This window comes from Myotis daubentonii, chromosome 3, assembly GCF_963259705.1.
Source record: "Myotis daubentonii chromosome 3, mMyoDau2.1, whole genome shotgun sequence".
NCBI classification, from domain to species: Eukaryota; Metazoa; Chordata; class Mammalia; order Chiroptera; family Vespertilionidae; genus Myotis; species Myotis daubentonii.
Window position 1 is genome coordinate 203,385,229 of NC_081842.1, and position 17,893 is coordinate 203,403,121.

General features: G+C 41.6%; 1 protein-coding gene across 4 annotated transcripts in view; it reads right to left on the reverse strand.

Moving 5' to 3' along the window:
• Positions 1-17,893, reverse strand: part of ARID1A (AT-rich interaction domain 1A) — a 77,434-nt gene that overhangs the window by 35,638 nt on the left and 23,903 nt on the right. For all 4 annotated transcript variants that reach the window (XM_059690690.1, XM_059690688.1, XM_059690689.1 and 1 more), the window contains exons 2-4: positions 11,471-11,683; positions 8,788-9,231; positions 7,651-7,767 (exon numbers count right to left, since the gene is read on the reverse strand). In XM_059690690.1, coding sequence (XP_059546673.1) covers positions 7,651-7,767; positions 8,788-9,231; positions 11,471-11,683 — 774 coding nt within the window. The remainder of the gene's footprint in view (positions 1-7,650; positions 7,768-8,787; positions 9,232-11,470; positions 11,684-17,893) is intronic.

Consider the following 17,893-nt stretch of genomic DNA (forward strand, 5'->3'; position numbering starts at 1 on the left):
CTCTGTAACCCAAACTCTCAGAGCCTGAGAGCATCACAGTAGTAAAATACGAATGGTAATAGTTGTTACGTTGTTAAGTGGAATCTAAAGAAGGACTTGGAAACCAAAATGATAAAAGAATTTAAATTTAACAGGCATTAAAAGTCCTAATCCTGTTTTCTACCATCAATAACCTCCACACCTGCCTGACCACAGGAAACAAGTACGATTTAGATATTCAACAGCAGCCTCTAGGATTTTTTCAATCACTTAGTGAGTGCCCTTGATTCCTTTCTCTCATGACTCCCAAAAGATGTACGCATTTACACTCTCCTAATATTCTGCCAATCTTCACCCTGCCTTATACACATGGTCTTGAGATGAAGCTGAGGCATTTGAAATGACTTCTTCAATGATTTTCAAGAGTGCTCTTTACCTTGACACCTTTCCCTTGCTCCTTTCCTTTCCTCCAGTCCTCAGAAACCAGGTGCTCTCCTACCTAAAATGGATCCCAATAACCTCTTTATGACAAATCCAACTTTATACTCCTTGAAATATAAATTTGGTGGGAATCATCTTCCTCCCTCCCGTGGCTTCCAGAAATACGACACAATCCTGGTCCTCCCTCCAATCTCTCCAGCTATATGTTGGGTGTTTCTGCACAATGACCAGAGACATTGTCTAGGCCTCTATCTGGCTCCTCTCTTCAGATTTCATGGCCTGGAAGGCCTACTTCATTCCATGGTTTAACCATTAACCACGACACAGACAACTCTCAAACTCTATTCAGACACAGCTTTTTATCAAGTTTCAGTCTCTTATCTCCAAACAGTCACTAAGCATTTGTTTTTAACACATCTCACTATAGAAAACTTATCCTAAAAAATGAGCTGTCCTATTAACCTTCCTATTCTTGTCAATGAGATTTCTCTTTCTCCCCGCCTCATCTCCCCTAGTCAATCAAGCTAATTACATTTTTCACCCACAAGAATCTACTTATTCTCAGTTCTATAGATTCTTTCCTGCTACATCTCATAACTGGGACTAGGTAGCTATGCAAATGAGAGAGAGAGAGAGAGAGAGAGAGAGAGAGAGAGAGAGAGAGAGAGAAGAGGGGGAAGAGACACACACATAGAACTCCACACTTCTTGCCAGAAATATTTCAATTTATCCCCTTTCCAGACTCTTCCCCTTTTAAACTATACACCAATGGATCATTTTGTAAAACATTAGTTCTATCATGTTATTGCCCTAATTACATATCACCAGGCCTGTAAGATCAGAACCAAATGCCTTACTTATTAGCCCAGCAGGGCCCCAACCCCTGTGATCTAGCTTTCCTGTCTGTAATGCCCCACCCCAAGAAGCCTGATTCTGACCAGCCTCCCAAATGTCATCTATACTGCACCCCACCCCCATTAGGCCTCCGGTCAGGCTGTACTTTTCCTTTCCAACCACCTAAGTACATCCATTATCTCCTTCATTCTAAATTTCTGCCACTGATGTCTTCCCTCAACTATTTAGATATACATGGATCACTGACTTCACCAAACTCTGACAGCACTCACTAAAACATTCAGGCACATATTCTTTATCTATATCACTAGTGAAATAGAGGAGGATTCTTTTTTTTTTTTTTTTTTTTCAAAAGGCTAATTCAAAATTTATTAAATGCCTACTATATTCAGAGGAGGATTCTTAAGGGTAACCACCATGTCACCTTCATAAGTACAGATTTAAGAGTTCAGTTTACCTCAGAAGTCATTGAAGTTCAACCCATGTCTATTGCTTACCTGCCTTCAATATAACACCCACAACAAACAGTACACCAGGTTTTACTCCAAGGACAGGAAACTTACCTACTTAAGAATTAAAAAAAAAAAATCCTCATCCTCCAGATTACAAAGGAACTTGTATGTCACATTTTGGCTTAAACCTATAGGCAACGCGTAGTCAGAGGTTTTAAAGCAGTAATGTTACTTGCCAGGTTTGATTTTTTAAGGTGATCATTCTGGTAATTAGGTTGAGGACTGACTTGGAAGGAAAAGAAAATGAACCATCAGGAGGCAAGATACCAGGAGAGGGATAACGGAGGCCTAAAAAAAGGCAGTGGGGAAGGACAGGGAGGAAAAACCATTTCTGAGGTAAACTAGGATTTGATGACCAGTTTATGGAAGGGATATAGTGATGGGGGCTCGAGTGGAGGTCTAGCAGTGCGAGGGCTGTCTTAACCCACGGATAAACTGCACAGAGGCCACAGCTGCAGGGAGCCTTTCTCTCCCAAGTCTCTCCTACCACTATTGTCTACCACTACTGACAGTCTTACCTCTAGATCAGCGGTTCTCAACCTGTGGGTCGAGACCCCTTTGGCAGGGGGGATGGAGGGTCGAACGACCCTTTCACAGGGGTCGCCTAAATACATCCTGCATATCAGATATTTATGTTACAATTCATAACAGTAGCAACATTACAGTTATGAAGTAGCAACGAAAATAATTTTATGGTTGGGGGTCACCACATGAGGAACTGTATTAAAGGGTCGCGGCATTAGGAAGGTTGAGAACCACTGCTCTAGATCATCATGAGTAAAACTATACTGTAAGTCACCATTATTTCTAGACTGGCTTCCTAGTCTAGTAATTTTTTTCTTCCCCTTTGAAAGGACTACCTAAGCTCATGGTTCAGCTATGGCACGGGTAACGTCAGCACCACCTGGAGCTTGCTAGAAATGCAAACACCTGAGTCCCACGCCACACCTTCTGAGTCAGACTCTTTCTAGTAGAGGTCAGTAATCTGTGTTTTAATTTATCCCCAAGTGATTCTTACTGCATGCCAAAGTTTGAGAAGCACTAATCTAGCTTAACCTTCAGGGCTTTCAATCCTATATCCATTTTCCATCACTAAATAGAAACCCTATCCCAAGTAAACTTACAAGACCAAAATGTAAATTTACAAATGTGCCTCAGTAAGAAAAATTTGGGAAGCATTCATTATTCTAGGGAAGCCACATACACTTGGATGAATCACTAAAATAGAAGCTTTTAAAGATGCAAGTCATTCTAAAGAAATGACTATAATCAAAAGTCAGTTACCAATTTTCAGAGTCCCTTAAAGGTTTTCCCCAAAATAAAGAAAATTAAAGACTTAATGAAACACCTGAATATTTGCTCATCCATCCCTTTAACATAAGGTGAAGTGGTAGCTATTTTACAAGATAAATAACAAACCCTAACCCCAAATTCTTCCTAAGCCACTGCCAGGAATCACAAATAAATTAATCAATTCTCCAAAATGGAGTTTGGGCCGTCGCATAGCAGTCTGTGATACCTGCCTTGCCCTAGCAGTGAAAACAACAATCTGATAATATGTCAAGATGTCCCCTGTCAGACACACATTTTCTGGATGAGCAACGTAATGGATACTGCTCAGGTTCCTTCGTTCAATGAGTTGGAGCCTACTATATGCCAGGTACTATGATGATAATGAGCTAGACACAGCAAGTCAGGCCCTGACTGAGTTTGCATTAAGTTAGTGAAATTAATATTGAGATAAGCACTGACAAGAAGCATGGGTGCTAAGAGTATATTACAGCAAAGAAACCTGACAGTTTAAACTAGTAGCTCTCTATCAGGGCTACAAGTCAGAATCACCCAATACAGCTTCTAACCATACCAAAGCCCAAGCCCAAGCCCAACCCCAAATCAAACAAATCAGAACTCTGTGAACCCTGGCCAATGATTTTAAAAATCACTCACTCCCCAGGTAATTCAAACATGCAGCCAAGACAGAGAACCACCAGTCTTGGGAGTCACACGATAGGTGTTGGGGGCACAGAGGTCAATAGTACAGTTCCTGCCTTTCAGGAGCTTACCATCTAGTGCAGTGGGTCTCAACCTTCCTAATGCCGCGACCCTTTAATACAGTTCCTCATGTTGTGGTGACCCCCCAACCATAAAATTATTTTCGTTGCTACTTCATAACTGTAATTTTGCTACTTGTTATGAATCGTAATGTAAATACCTGATATGCAGGGTGTATTTTCATTGTTACAAATTGAACATAATTAAAGCATAGTGATTAATCACAAAAACAATATGTAATTATATATTCAGTATGTGTTTTCCGATGGTCTTAGGCGACCCCTGTGAAAGGGTCGTTCGACCTCCAAAGGGGTTGCGACCCACAGGTTGAGGACCGTTGATCTGGTGAGAAAGACCCAAGTAAGTAGATGTATCAGCAAAATACCCTTGGCATCATGGAGCAAAGCAACTTCATATACAAGATGGTGCTTCTCTGTGTAGAAGGATGTGGAAGTGATTCCAGAGGGCATATAAGGTGCTTTTACCTATGTCAACAAGTTTTAGTTTCTATAGATGAGTACTCAGGCACTGAATTACTCTTAACACTTTCTTATGTCTTAAATATTTCAGGTTTAAAAAAAATTAAAACTGTTTTTTTAGTGAGGGCATCATAGGAGTAATTTAATCTAAGCTCAGGAAGAAGCTTTCTGAGGAAATGGTCTTGAAGATGTAGTCTGAAATATGAACTCGAGGAGTTAGAAGAAGTGTATTAGGCAAAAAAAAAAAAAAAAAAAAAAAGGTCTGGAAGCAGAAATAAGCATAGGGCCTTATAAAAATGGAGAGAAAGCTGAGAGCAAGGTAAAAAAAAAAAAAAAAAAAAAAAGACAAAGTAAAGCTTCTCAAAGTGCCATCCCTGGACAAGCACCATCGAAGAATGTCAGAAATGCGATTTCTCAGGCCACTCACCAGGCTTACTGAATCGGAAAGTGGGACAGCCAGGGGAGTGAGGGATGGGGGGTGGACACACGACAAACAGCCAAGGTAATATTAAGGATTTGGGATTTTATTCTAGGATTAATAAAAAATAATTGAGAGATTTTAAATAGAGGGATAACATAATCAGAAGAATAGCGGCTAAATGGTTTGCATTAATAGCTGAGCAAAAACTCAAAATCTAATTTTTGTAATAATAAGGATCAGAAACCATACTGAGTGTTTAACTCTAGGGCAGTGGTCGGCAAACCGCGGCTCGCGAGCCACATGCGGCTCTTTGGCCCCTTGAGTGTGGCTCTTCCACAAAATACCACGTGCGGGCGCGCATGTACAGGGAACGCTGTGGAGTGAAAGAAGATGTAGTGTTGAGGATTGAGAAAGGTATGTTGAGATGGTTTGGACATATAGAGAGGATGAACGAAAGGAGATAGACGAACAAGTATACGAGACGAGTGTGGATGGGAGAGTTGGAAGGGGTTGACCTCAGCGAATGTACCTCAATCAGATTGAGGACGTTTTTAGCAAAGGCCAGCTTAGGAGTACCCTAATTAAGTTAATAACAATGTACCTACCTATATAGTTTAAGTTTAAAAAATTTGGCTCTCAAAAGAAATTTCAATCGCTGTACTGTTGATATTTGGCTCTGTTGACTAATGAGTTTGCCGACCACTGCTCTAGGGTCACAATCATATTGCCTTTAGGGCTAAGTAGTAAGGTGAATGAAGAGGGTGATGTGGAAAGTGGAGGGGCTGCCTGAAACTGGTAAACCTTCAGAATCCCTTAACACAGCTGCTTAAGAAAGGAGAGGGCCCTTTGTAGGGAATCCCAACTTCTCCTTTCTTCAGATGTGACTGTTTCCCAGCCTGGTAAGGCAAATCTGGCATCAAACCAAAATTTTAAAGAAAAACCTTCTTTTGTTTCTTGCTTCAAGTAGCAGAGGGATAAAAAGCAAGTCAACAAACAAGATGCCAATAACCCAGCCAGCTCACCTCCCACATGGAGTTTCTACCACAGAGCAAATGACCCATTTGGATTAATCTATAGTAGACGCCTGGATTTGGGAATGCTCCTTGTGATTGGCTGCCCAGGAACAACTCTCTCTTGGGCCCAAGAAGCTGCCAGCACCTTCACTTCAGTAGGTCAAATCAAAAGCTCTTGGTCTCAATAGTACAGGGTTCTCAACCCTTAGAAGACATGCAATGTAATTATATGCTAGGCTTCTCAAGACTAAAAAAGTACCAACTACAGTTCTGTTAAAAGATCACTAGAAGCCAGCAGAAACTTTTTGATGGGGTAAGGAGCAACTTTACAGCACTGGCAGAAATCCACCAATTTGGATTCTTGCTACAATAGTACCTCACACCCAGATTTAGCCACAGTCCATAGATGGTGAGGGAGTGGTTACACATTACTGACTAAATCAGGCTGAAAAGCATATTCCAAATAAAGTTCAGGATGCAGAAAAGAATTGCAACAGACATTAATGAGAAAGGAACAAAGAGGGGTTGCCTTATTCAGATACTTCTTCCCCCAAATCCTCAGTTGAGAAAGTCTTAGAAGTCCCATCTGACAGTGGCTCTTCATCTTGGCCTGAGAAGCCAGAATGACAGGTGCTGAGGGATTCCACAGACCTCATCCTACTAAGGTTATGGCTCAGAGATCTTCAGGGGAAACCAGGGAAGGCTTAATGATAAAGAGAGTTCCTGCCTCCTTCCTATTCCTCAAAGATCCAGAAACCATTTTTTCCCCCAAGTCAGACTAATTGAAGAGATAGGCTTCAATTCCAAGTTGAATCAACATTTCAAAAGATTCTTGTCTGGGCATGTGTGGCTGAATTTCCATTTCCTAACTGAAACAGAATTGTAATGGAGGGTTTGCTACCTACCGTCTTACTAGATTTTGGAGTAGCCCATTTCATTTCTGAGATCAATTTTCAGAACCTAAGCAACTTGCACAAGTGTTTCCAGAATCAGCCTACTATTTAACGGTTGGTGCAAACTGCCTTTCAGGTAAAAAGCACAGTCCCCCCACCATGCCCTCTGGGATGATGACAATAACATTTATGGATGCCTAAAATGTACCAACACTCTCTCTATATTAATCTCTTTAATGTTAATGACCACCTCCTATGAAGTGGATATTTTTAGATTCACTTTACAGATGTGAAAATGAAGGCATGGACAGGTTAAGTGACTTGCCCAAGGGTAAAGAGTTAGTGGCAGAGTATAAATGCAGACCCAGGAACTCTGGTTCTAAAGCCCAAACTCTTAATCAGCAGACTACACTGCCTTTCTCAGGATACAGCCAGTCCATTCCATAAACGCTAATCAAGCATTTGGGCACCAAGCATCATCCTACTAGACAAAAACACCTATTCACACAAAACACAAACCAGAAAAACTGCTTTTACTCTGCTCATGTTCAATGTGACAATTTATGCTAAATGCATCCCAAATCCTACCTTTTAGCTAAATGCTAAGACAAAAACCTAAAAATTAAGACCTCAAAAGTAAGGTAAAGAAAACTACACACACACAAAACATCCATTGAAACTTCTCTGAACTTTGATGGAGAGCAAATAGTGCTTCCAACATCTCCATCTTGCTCTGTTTCTCATATGGTCCATGCCTAAGAGGCCAAAATTTAAAAACAGAAAACTCTAAACAGAGATCATAAACCTATTCCCTGGGCAGATAGTAAAAAAAGACAATCTACAAGGTCAGTCCATAAATTCCTATACAGAATTTTGAACCTGTAATCAAGAAATAGCTCATTGTTCATTTAGCTTAATACCACCAAAACATCCAACCAGAAACCAGTTTTCATTGCTTTCCTCTCTGTCCCCCGTCATCTTCTAGAGGGTGGCAGGCATACTCACAGGCAAGCTTGAGGGTCTTGACTGAAGACTCAAGTTCATATCTTCTTGCCCTCCCTTACTGGAGGTCATTGAGGGGGTTGAGGATGCCTGAGACCCAAATGAATCTTGAGATAACTCCTAAAACAAGAAAAATAAAAGCTGTGTTATAGCCTGGCACTGACAAACCAAACAAGCTTGCTTTATGATGAAAGGGCTACGGGACTCTCACACAGGGGAAACTGGGTGGGGGAGGCTACCCAATGCACACAATGTCATCCAAAGGCAGAAAATAGAACATGTGTCTCTCAGGTAAAATGTCAACAGTGGATATAAGACTCTTTTTGATGGCACTGTTCATCATTTATCGCCCCTCACAGAGAGAGCTGTTCCTTGGGATTAAATTCTAAAGTCTAGCTAACTACATGTTATATTTATCAAGGAATGAGACTAATTAATTTAAAAATGACAAGAAAAAACTCATGAACCTCTGCATTAAAATGACTACTACTTCCTTCAAAGTCATCACCTTGGGATGCGATACTTTTCCAACAATGCCACCAATGCAAAACATTTTTAACGTACCTATCATCACACAATCATTTCTCCTCTTTCTGCTCTTTAAAGAATAAAACCCAAGGCAGCTTCATCACCTAACTTGTTCACAGACATAGCTACAAATAAATTTTAGCTATTTCCCAAAATCAAATCCATCCTCAAAAAAATAAAAGGATTTACCACCACTGAGAATATTCTACAGTGTGCTGTCAGCTTTGATGGAAATTTCATATGAAGGAGTCTAAAAATATTTTGAGCAATAGCAGAATGGAATAGCAGTTAGAATGAATGTACAGTACAGCATCCCAAAGTTATTGTTTTAAAAGAAGACCAAAAAATCAGTCCCATTATCTTCAACTTATCTTTCTATGCAACTTTCGATTGCCCTATTTTTTTCATCAATGAGAGGTAAAGGTTTTTATGCAGTTAAGAAGGTTATGCCTTTATTAGTTCAATCAATCCAGTTAGCATGTTTATCCAGAATTTAATTGGCTTTTAAGTGCACTTTAGAGAACCAATCTGTATGGCAAAGTTCTCATGATACCAATCCCCAAGCTATCAGTGGTTACATGTAAAGAAGAGAAAGAGGAAGGGGCATCTTACCTGTGGTGGAGGGAAGCGCTGCTGGGAATAGGCAGTTTGCTGTGACTGCTGAGACTGGGGCTGAGGGTATGCAGCCTGCTGGGAGAGTGTCGAGGATGCTGGCTGCTGAGGTTGCTGCTGCTGGTAGGGAGACTGTGCCTGTGGCTGTGAGTAGGGGGGCTGCTGCTGGGTTGTAGACTGTTGGGAGGGGTATGGAGTTGGAGACTGCTGATGTGGAGGCTGGGATGGCTGCTGGGAATATGGAGGCTGAGCGGACTGGAGCTGTGGTGGCTGAGACTGTGGCTGCTGCTGATATGAAGGTTGGGCATGAGGTGTCTGGGATGGTGGTTGCTGGGAGTAGGGTGGCTGCTGCTGCTGCTGGGGGTGAGGACTTTGCTGGTTATAATATGGAGTCTGGCCCTGTTGACCATATCCACCGGGGCCTTGTTGCCCATAAGGAGGAATCTGTAGGAAAGGAAAGGACACATTTTTTAGCACTGACTCTTCTGGATGAAGAAAGGTAAGGTAGCCCTGGCCGGTGTGGCTCAGTTGATTGGAGTGTTTTTCGGTATATTGAAAGGTTGCGGGTTTGATCCCTATTCAAGGCACATATCCAGATTGTGTGTTCAATCACTGTCAAGGCACATGCAGGAGGCAACCAATCGATGTTTCACTTTCACATCAATGGTTTTCTCTCTCAAATCAATAAAAGCATGTCCTTGGGAGAGGATTAAAAAGAAAAGGAGAAGTGAGATATGCCCTATGAATGGGTATAGAAAGCAGCAAGCCAAGCCTCACACTTAGCTTGGAAAGCCCAGAGTTTGTCCACCATCCCTGTTTAATGAGTCAGGAAGGATGGCCAAGCTGGATTACCAGTTGGTTTATTTACAAGTGGACCGCATTCATCCACAGGAAATTTACACTATTTAATATTTGGACCATTTACAAGAGTTCAAGAGCAGCTGTTTTCACCATGGGCCTACTCTTTTTATCATGGCCTAGGCTTTTTATAAGCACTAGGAATCTGTATCTTTGCCACAATGAATAGTCAACAGCAGCCTGGCTCGGCCGACTGAAAACCTAGGATTTAATAATCCAGACAGTGTGCAAATCACTAAGTTACTCTGGTTCTCTATTTCATTTAACCTTCATTCAAAAAATATTTGAGAGCCTACCTGCTTACTTGTACCAGGCTCTAATTCTATACACTGGGAATACATTTGGTAAATGGGCAAGCACTAACCCCCTACCAAAACACACACACACAAAAAACACACCAACGATATCTATCCCATCTCTCCTCCATTTTCTCATTGAAACAAAAGTGACCGTACCCTATTTTTTATACTTTGCTTTAAAGTTTAAGGAGTAAAGTTAGGTTTTAGATTCTGTCCCTCACCATTTTCATTATGAGTATCACTCAAATGTAAATGATAGAAAAAGCTGTCAAAACAAAGTGACTATAAAAAGATAATGATGCAGCCCTAGCTTGTTTGGCTCAGTGGATAGAGCAGCATTCATCGGCCTGTGGGCTGAAAGGTCCCGAGTTGATTCCGGTCAAGGGCACATGCTCAGGTTGCGGCCTTGATCCCCAGTAGGGAGCGTGCAGGAGGCAGCCGATCAATGATTCTTATCATTGATGTTTCTATCTCTCTCTCCCTCTCTGAAATAAAAAATATATTTTTTAAAAATGATGTGGGTGACCAGACAAAAGATGAGGGAATCTTTATATTTATAAAGCACTGTTAGCATCCTTATTGTTCACTCTTCCCTTTTTCTTCTACCTCCAGTCCCTTCTAAACTAATTCATCATTGTGAACCAGACAGGACACATTACGAGTGGTTTTTCTTGGTAGCAGTGGATAGGTGCTCAGTGACTGCCTTTCTTTCTTCCCGAAACCTCATTCAGAAGGTCAAAGAAGAAGACAGATATGTACAGCCTGTGGCTAGGGAGCAGTTTACCCTCCAGCACACATGGAATGGTGCCTTAAAACCATGGCCTTGTAAGTAGCACACTGTAACTAACAGTCAATTGGCCTATGCTTACAAGGGGGGTTTGGAAGCCAAAGACATGTTCTTTTTTTTAAAACAGTACAGGGTTTGTATGTTTTTTGTTTGTCTTTTTACACTTATCATGCCATGAATTCATAGGGAATGAATGGGTTTTAGCAGCGCAGGCTCCTTTCCATTGGTTCTCATAAGTGGAGCAGGCTGAAGTTTCAGTTGAACCCAAATACCTTTCTCTTTGGCTTCCTTCTTTTTTCTGATCATGTTCTTTCACACGGTTCAAAAAGCTATCTCAGTTCTTACAGTGTTTAATATGCTCAATATGTACATTAATCCTCTCGGCAAGAATCTTGCCCTCAATTTGTTTGTTACAACAACGTCCACTACATGCTGGGTGACACTGTAGACTCCTCTAGTTTTGCTATGGTAACATTTGTGGGGCATTCCCTTGATGTCTACAATATCACCTTTCTAGTAGATTTGCATGTATGTGGCCAAAGGAAGAACTCCATGTTTCCTAAAAAGCCTACAGAACATATAGCAGGTGCCTCTCCTCTTTCCCTTTGTGTTACTCATTTTGGCTAATTAATGGAAGATGGTGGTTCCAGCTGGAAGGCCGAAGACATGTTCTGATTCTATAGCTCAAGACCAGGTCCTGGACAGATTAAGGGTTAAGGTAATAGGAGTCACCATCTACCTGCTGTGCATAAGAGAGGCCGCCCATGGTATTCTGCGCCCGGCCCTGCATGGTCATAGGGTACCGCTGTGGGGTTTGGGTCCCATATGGCTGCCCTGGGTACCCATGTCCTTGCTGCGGTCCTGACGGAGGTCCCTGTTGTTGTGAGTATGGGTTAGTTCCACCATATGGCTGAGGTCTCATCTTGCCCATCTGATCCATCGGACTGGATGGCTACAAAATAAAGAACATTCCATTAACCTGAAGCTTTCATGGCCTCTGGCCAATATGAACACAAACCAAACAAATAGGTCTGCATTCCACATAGAAAAATAGTTATGAAAAAATAATGGTACAGATCCAGCAACCCTTGGGCAAGTCATTTAACCTTTCTCAGAACCTTGAATTATCATATATGAAATGAAAATACCCCAGTCTGTGACAGCATCTTGTAAGCTATATACTACTGCTTTGTAAAGGTGGTATTACTTGAGATCCAAGGGACAGACCAAGTGTGGAGCAATGAATATATGTACTCTATGTTGAAACAACCAGAACAAAAGCCCTGCAATTGAGAGCCAACAGTGCTGCTATATTCTGCCATGATCTTGTTCAACACCAAAACTGATGCTTCAACACTGTGGTTGGGAATTCGAATACACAAGCATCTACACATTTCTGTTCTTTTAAACAGTGATATCTTTTTTCCTTGCATATCTGTAACCTGTTTGTACTATGGCACACTTAAATTTATGCTTTCTTCCAAATGAGTAACATGGTTAAGTTACAGTTGTTAAGGCAACTGTTACTTTGAATTTACAGCCTTGTGCATCTTATCTGAAAAGTTCATCTCCTTTAATCTTCAAGAGTTTGAGGGTATAGGGAGAGTAGAACTTTTCTTCTATCTTCAAAGAAAAAGACATGAAGGTATAGCAAAGTACCAATAATGAAAGCTCAAAGTTCAAGTCACAGGTGTCTGGCTACAAACATAGTTTTCTCTCAGCCCATTGTGGGGCAACAGTTTCAATCAGCTCATTCACTTACTGATGTAATTTTATCCTTTTGGAGCTATAGAGGACAGAGCCCCAGAATACTTTCCCCTGCCAGAGATGCCTACCTGTATTTACTGGTGGTGTGGAGGGGGAAGTTTGTAAAGTTTCCCTAAGCACCTTACAGATACACCCAGGTTGGAGAGTAAGCTTGGGCCTGACATAAAACTTGAAAATTAAATCTTGCCCAGCCGATGTGGCTTAGTGGTTGAGCATTGACCTATGAACCAGGAGGTCACAGTTCGATTCCCAGTCCAGGCACCCGGGTTTCAGGCTTGATCCCCAGTGTGGGGCGTACAGAAGGCAGCCAATCAATAGTTTCTCTCACTATTGATGTTTCTTTCTCCCTCTCCCTTCCTCCCTGAAATCAATAAAAATATATTTAAAAAGAACAGAAAATTAAATCTTAAATTTGGAGTGAGGAATATAGATATCACCTGGGCGGCTTAATAAACCACACACTGCTGGAACCCACCCCCAGAGCCTCTAATTATGTAATTTCATGTCAGGCTTAGGATATGCATTTGTTAACAGTTCCCAGGTGATGCTGATGCTGCTGGTTGAGGGACCCCACTTTAACCACAGGTCTAGCCCTGGTTGATGTGGCTCAGTTGGTTGGGCGTCAGTCCCGTACAAATAAAGATTTCGGGTTCGATTCCCAGTTAGGGGTGTGCAGGAGACAGCCAATCAATGTTTTGCTCTCACATCATGTTTCTCTCTCTCCCCCTTCCTCTCTTTCTCTCTAACAATCAATAAAAAAAAAATTTTTTTTAAAGAAAAAGAACCACAGGTCTAGATTATATGTAGGGTCCCTTCTAGTTCTGTTATTCTATAATTAATAAATTACAATTAAAGGTAAGACCTTAAAAATAACAACAACAAAAACCCCTCTAAAATAAGGGGGGCAACTCTGCGTTGTTCAGTGATTAGAGTGTTGGCCCTAGCAATGCAGGTTGCAGGCTCGATTACAGGTCAAGGGCACATACCTGGATTGCAGGTTTGATTCCTGGCCCCTGTTGGGGTAAGTGCGGGAGGCAACCAATTGATGTGTCCCTCTCACATCCATTTTTTCTCTCTCTCTGTCTTTCTCTCTCTCCCTCTCTCCTTCTTCCTCCCTCCCCTGCACTATCTCAAAAAATCAATGGAAAGAATATCCTTGGTAGGAATGAACACATACACATAAAAAAAGAAGAGGGGCATTTAAACAATTGGTTCTCTGTACATGTCTTTGGGGGTGGGGACAGAGTACATCTAAGTGTTTAAGTCAAGCTGTCATGAGGAAAATAGATAAGACAAAAAGCCACAGGGACTATTCTAAACACCAAGAGGAAAAAAGTGAAGTTCTCTCTTAAGCTGCAGCTGAAATCTCAGCTAAAAAGGTAACAGTGATGATGTAGCCTCATCTAAACTACAATCATAGTAAAACCATGTCCCAAATCACTACTACATGTCAATATTAAAGTGTTGTTTCCAATATAACTAAAACAATTTTGCCAAGTCCTGCCTCTGTATCAGAAGCTCTAATAATGTTCCCTATCATAATTTTGGAGCTACACATGTTTTTTTTGGATTCTTTAGGAAGTTCAAACTTAACTACAACTGGACTAGTAAGTAATGAACAGCATGTGGTCTTCATCGGTACACCTGGAGCCAAAACATCATCATTCTCTCCTGTAAAGAGCTCAGGGGCTTACACAGCCACATCATTCACACATACCAAGGAGATCCTCTTCTCGTCCCTCACTGCAGCTGCTGTCCTTGTGGCCCCAGGGAAGACTATATTTGCTGAACAGAGACAAGCCCACTCCGGGTATCTCTGCCAGTCCAGGTCTCCCCACAACACGTGAGGGGCAGTCATTATCATGGTTACTATGGAGCTTCCAGAGCAGTAGCTATTAACCAGGGCTACAGATGGGGGAATTTTTACAAATGCCTGGGCCTCTCCATAGAGATTCCAATTTAGTGGGTCAAAAGGGCTTGGGCTCCCCCACCCCACCCCTGAAGATCCTTGGATGACTGTATACTAGCTGAGAACTAGTGAATTAGAGAAACACTACTCAATAAATTGTTCTGGGATGTGTGACTATTAAGTACTTAAAATATAGCTAGTGCGACTGAGGAACTAAATTATTTTTATTTACTTTTAATTACATTCAAATAATCATATATGTAGCTAGTGGCTATCATACTGGACCTAGAGCAATGCTCACAAATCATCTTTATCTCTCCTTGATTCACAACAGCTCCATTCTTCCTATCTACATCCTGTTCAGTTTCTCATGGTAAGAGCAAAGAGTGTAATAAATCCATAGACATGAGTTCAGATTCTAACTCTATCACTGTCTGACCTTGAACACATCAATCTTTCATCTAATTATCCTGGCTAGTAGCTCAGTTAGTTGGAGCATTGTCCAGTACACCAAAAAGGTTGCAGGTTCGATTCCCAGTCAGGGCACATACCTAGGTTTCGGGTTCAATCCCTGGTCAGAGTGTGTACAGGAGGCACTGATTAAACAATTGGTGTTTTTCATAACAATGTTTTTCTCTCTTAAATCAATTAAAAAAAATAAAGAAGCCACATCCTCGGATAAAGATTAAAAATTATGATGGTAAATAGTGCACTTCTGTGTGACTCTAAAGCCCACCACAGCATGCCCCAATTCTACACATTTTTTTTAGTCTCACACCAAAGTCCCCCACATAATGGAGCATGCCCAGCTCTATGCAATGGTACCCTCTTGCCCTGCACTCCTTTCCATGATGGCTTCCACTAGCAGAAACTCAACCCTTCAACAGGAAGGTCCTTCCTACTTCTTCAACACACTCTGATCTCTCACATTTCTCAATCTTCTATTGTAGATTCAGTTAGAATTGTAAGGTTTATCTTTTAGTTGTCCAGCTAACTGACTGAATCTCTCAAGACTAGGTTCTAGAAAGCCAGAAATCAGACATTTTCTTTTCAAAGACCCCACCTGCAGAGCTAGGGCTCAGTAACTTCAATGCCAGGCTGCCCCACTGCAAGAAGTGGGTAGGTGATACTATGGCGAGAAAGCCCAGATCAAACCATCTATCCATAGGGCCACGGGCACTCCCTAAACCAGGATATGACTTTGAGAGTAGAAAAAAAGTGAATAGCACCGAAATAGGTGAGGATGGAATAAACAGCCAAGGGAGAACAAGCACACTTTTGAGAAGAATCTTATGTGCCATCGTCTACCAGAAAGGTCTCAAACTATACAGGCATTCCCCAATATCCTGCTTGAAAACAAAAGGCTAAAGGCAAGTTACCTTTTCTTCTCTCACAGGGGCACTGTACTCCCCTACAGAGGACAGCTACTTACCTGGGGTTTCATTAATAAAAGGTTTAAGGATTCTTTCATCATTTTTAGGAAATCTTTGCAGACTAAAAATAAATACAAATCAAAGAAAGTCTTATTCTAAAAATAAAATTTAGACATTTCCCTTTCCTGGACATCAGATTTCTGACCCCCTCCCTTCACCAAAGTGTTACAATCAACAGAATATGCAGCTTAGCGTCCTGGCTGGGTAGATCAATTGATTTGTGCTTTGTCCTGATAAGCCAAGGACGATCCCCAGTCAGGGCACATACAAGAATCAACCAATGAATGCATAAATAAGTAGAATAACAAACTGATATCTCTCTCTCTCTCTCTCTCTCTCTCTCTCTCTCTCTCTCTCAAAAGAATATGCCGCTTAGCAAACTAAAATATATCCAGCTCTAACCATCAGATAACTCTGTTCTCAAGTCAAAGTTAAACATCTGCTCATATCAGAAGGGGAGGTGGGCAGGGACCTAACTCACACTTCTGATATTTAAAACCACTGTGAAAGAGTTGTGATTTGTAGTTATAGATGAAATGCCATCTTTCAATCTCTCAAAACAGAGATGGGGGCTTACATCTTCACTAATCATTTATCCCATAGTAGCAATTTCCGACCAGAAAAATCCCTACTACATGCAAGCTAGAAAAGCCAGTATCAGCAGTCCGCAGGCACCAAGAACAGGCAATGGAAGGGAAACACCAAACCCTGGCTGCAAAGAGCAAGAGATTGCTCTCTGGGAAAGACAGAGAGGAAATCCTTTCAATGGGAAACCACAGGAGTAGATTACTGTGATTACACTTCAAAAGCAAAAGCTCTGCCATAAAGACACATAATTGAGAAGAAAATGCTGCCCCCTAGGTCAGCGAAGTCAGGCCCCCTGCTATATACCCCACTGCATTCATAAAAAATAAAAGGGGGGAAAAGAGCCATAAGAACCCCCCCCCCCCGCCCATCTCCATCTACCACTTATCTCTTTCCAGATCACTGGCTGTGTTACAAACTGCCTGCCAAATAAAATGCATCAAAAGATGCAGTTTAGGGGCATCAAAAGCAAGGATGCTTAGCAGGCTGGTCCCTCTGAATATATTCAGAACAAACAGCTTGCAGACTAACCACTTGCGTAGAGAGTTCCCCAGTTCCAAGTAAATGGAATTACAACCCCTCCAGACCAGTGGGCTAATGGAATCCCTTACTTCTTATTGCCCCAAGGAAAGCCATAATGACCCACAGGAGTTGGTGAGATGTAACAGACTAGACTTCAAATTTTCCAACCTCTGACGCTGACTGACTGAGAAGAGCCAAGAAGACAGTAGCAGAAACCACCAAAATGCACCACACCAAGTGGCAGTGCATAAGGAAAAGAGAAACTTCTTAATTTTCTTGAACTAAACGTCCAACTAAGGAAAGCTCCAGACCTAAGTTCCAATCCAAAGATGCAGAAAGGAAGTGAACAGCAGTAACCCTATGGAGCCAGATTTGGACTGGCAAGAATACTGAAGAGAGGAATGGGCCGGGGTTGCCAAAAGGTGTCCATCAGAAAGAAGTCTTGACTACCATTTGTTCTGTCTCCCTAAATGCCAATTAGTTGGGGCCAGTATAAACCAAGAGCCCTAATCTTGGATTTGGGACAATTAGATATTACTTCTTACTCCTTGTGCTTTCAATTTATTCCTGGCTAGATTTGTTGTATGACTTTTAATAATAACAATTTTAAAAAGCATCCCTGGCTCTTTAATCGAAAGAACCCCCTAATTGATTCCCACAGTAATTAACCTGCATTTTACCTCAGAGAGCGGTAGTTAAGGAAGTCGGCACTGCTATTTATAACTCATCTCAAATTGAGGGCAGACTGCCTAAAATCTAACACATCCCAGCTGTACTCCTGTTTGAACTGGGGCCAAGGGAATTTTTTAAAGCAATCTTGGCACCGAATGAATGACACCAACAGTATGAGAGCACGAGCGGTTGTGTTGTGGTGACGTAGCACTGGAGGTGGAATGGGAGGGGGCCAGTGTACTGTGATCCCTCTCGTGCAGGCCTGCAGCTTGCC